Raw genomic sequence first — 2,502 nt, 5'->3', positions numbered from 1 at the left:
ATGGTTTCTAGTTGCTTTTCAATATTTTACTACAGAAAACAGACAATGATGGAAGGTGAAATTTCAAATGTGATTCTTTTGCTAACGCAGATAGATTGTTTTACCCAAATATAAAATTGTGCCTATTTTAAGTTATTTAATAATGTCTACCTCAACTCTATGTCATATCTAAATACATTTTTCAAAAAATTGTCCATTTGAACTATTAATAAAATAGAGCATGATAATTTTTGCATAAAATTTCACCATAGTACTAATGCCTACATTGTAGATTTGTATGATACATGTTTTTCTTATAATTGCAGAATTTCATATAAACCACATTCTCTCAAATTCCTTTGGAGAATCATGTACAACCAGAGTTTTGTCAATGAATTCATACTTCTGGGGCTTTCACAAAACCCCCAAATTAAGAAAATATCATTTGTTATATTTTTATTGGTCTATATTGCAACTCTTGTGGGTAACATGATGATTGTGGTGACCATCGTCTACAGCCCTGCCCTTCTGGGCTCACCCATGTACTTCTTCTTGGCATTCCTGTCCTTCTTGGATGCATGTGTCTCCTCTGTTGTCACACCAAAGATGATCGTGGACATGGTTTACGAGAGGAAGAGCATCTCTTTTGAATGTTGTATGACACAGGTCTTTGCTGTGCACTTTCTTACTGCTGTGGAGGTCATTGTCCTGGCAGCCATGGCCTATGACCGCTACGTGGCCATTTGCAAGCCGTTACATTACTCTTCCATCATGAATCGGAGGCTCTGTGGCACTTTGGTGGGGGTAGCCTGGGCTGGAGGATTCTTGCATTCTATCATACAAATTGCCTTTACTTTGCCTTTGCCCTTCTGTGGACCCAATGTCATTGATCATTTCATATGTGACTTGTTTCCATTGTTGAAGCTTGCCTGCACTGACACACACATTTTTATCATTTTGGTGTTTGCCAACAGTGGGTCTATCTGCATAATTATATTCTCATTTTTGCTAATTTCCTATGGTGTGATATTGTTCTCTCTGAGAGCCCACAGCTCTGAAGGGCGCCGTAAGGCTCTCTCTACCTGTGGATCCCATATTACAGTTGTAGTTTTTTTCTTTGTTCCTTGTATATTAATATATGCACGACCCACATCTGCATTTTCTTTTGAGAAAAATGTTTTTGTGTTTACAGATGTTCTGACACCACTGCTCAATCCTATGGTTTACACTTTCAGGAATAAGGAAATGATAAACGCCATCAGGAAAATGTGGAAGAGGCTAATAGTTGTTTCTGATAAATATTAAAAGATTGTATGCTTCCAACACTGAAATGGCTCAGTAGATAAAGTACTTGCTGTTTAAGAATGAGGACTATTTGGATCCTTACCACTCATGTCGAAAGTCAAGTATGTTAGATCCTTTTTAACTCACTGTGGGTGAACCAGAACCAGGCAGGCCCAGGTTTGAATTGGACTACTAATCACTGAATAGCACAGTTTGCTCAAGACTCAGTCTTTAACAGATCTTTTTCAAGGAAATGAAGTAGAGAAAGATAAACAAGGATATTCAGTGCCTCCTCAAATTCTGCTGGCATACACATGAGTTCCAGTATTTCCTTTCACACGACACACACACACACACACACACACACACACACACACACACACACACACATCAAATAATTAATACTAGTGCATACTTAATGTTTACAGCAGTATAAAAGTAAAAGCACACTTACTTTGTAAAGACCTTTATGTTTACACCTTATAGAGAAGTACACGAAACTATTCTATAGATAATGCATTAACACTGTATATGAGAAATCCATATGCAAGATTACTCTTACACAATATGAATTGAAGAGTTGGAGTGTTATAAAAAGTTAAAGCCCATTTCAATATAAAATTTGAATTGTTTTTGGAAAAGATGCTGTATATCTTCATATTAAAATTAATCAATTGAGTACTGAAAAATATTTTATGCATTAATACAATAAAAATCAAAAATTCCACAACAGAATTAGGAGCAAAAATGTAGAACATTGCATCTTTTATAACTTATAAGTTGTAGAGATTTGGGAGTCTTATTAATTGTGGAGTGTAATATTTTACTTATTTGCAAATATTTTTAAAAAATAAAGTTTTAAAGATAATAAAAATTAAAGTCAAATGAGCCAAATGCTCTCATAAATCTAAGGATTTAAAAAGGAATTTAGCTATTACAATGCTTATTGAAATTTGTTTATGGACTAAATGTGTCTTGAAATTGGGAGAAAAAAAATGTCCTGAAAATCTGTTATCATATTTTTCCAATATTTCCCATATTCCAGAGCAATATAGGTTTCTTAGTGAGATTCTGTTAACTATAAATTCAGAGAGAAGAAAATAATTACAAACCTTATATTATTTTTAAATTTAATATGTGAAGACAGGATTTCTTTTTCACAGTCTCACTCTATATCTCTGGCTGGCTATGTAGACCCAACTGAATTCACTTCACTAATTTTAAGACTGTTTAAAACTA

At 34.2% G+C, this 2,502-nt stretch overlaps 1 protein-coding gene across 1 annotated transcript; it reads left to right on the top strand.

The window, feature by feature from the left end:
- Positions 1–348: 348 nt before the first annotated feature.
- Positions 349–1,284, top strand: Or4c109 (olfactory receptor family 4 subfamily C member 109). Its single transcript, NM_001000349.1, is given in 1 exon segment — positions 349–1,284. A coding segment is annotated over 1 exon segment (936 nt).
- Positions 1,285–2,502: the final 1,218 nt, after the last annotated feature.

Source organism: Rattus norvegicus, chromosome 3, assembly GCF_021556685.1.
Source record: "Rattus norvegicus strain SHRSP/BbbUtx chromosome 3, alternate assembly SHRSP_T2T, whole genome shotgun sequence".
Lineage (NCBI taxonomy): Eukaryota > Metazoa > Chordata > Mammalia > Rodentia > Muridae > Rattus > Rattus norvegicus.
This window is presented reverse-complemented; position numbering and strand designations above follow the sequence as displayed.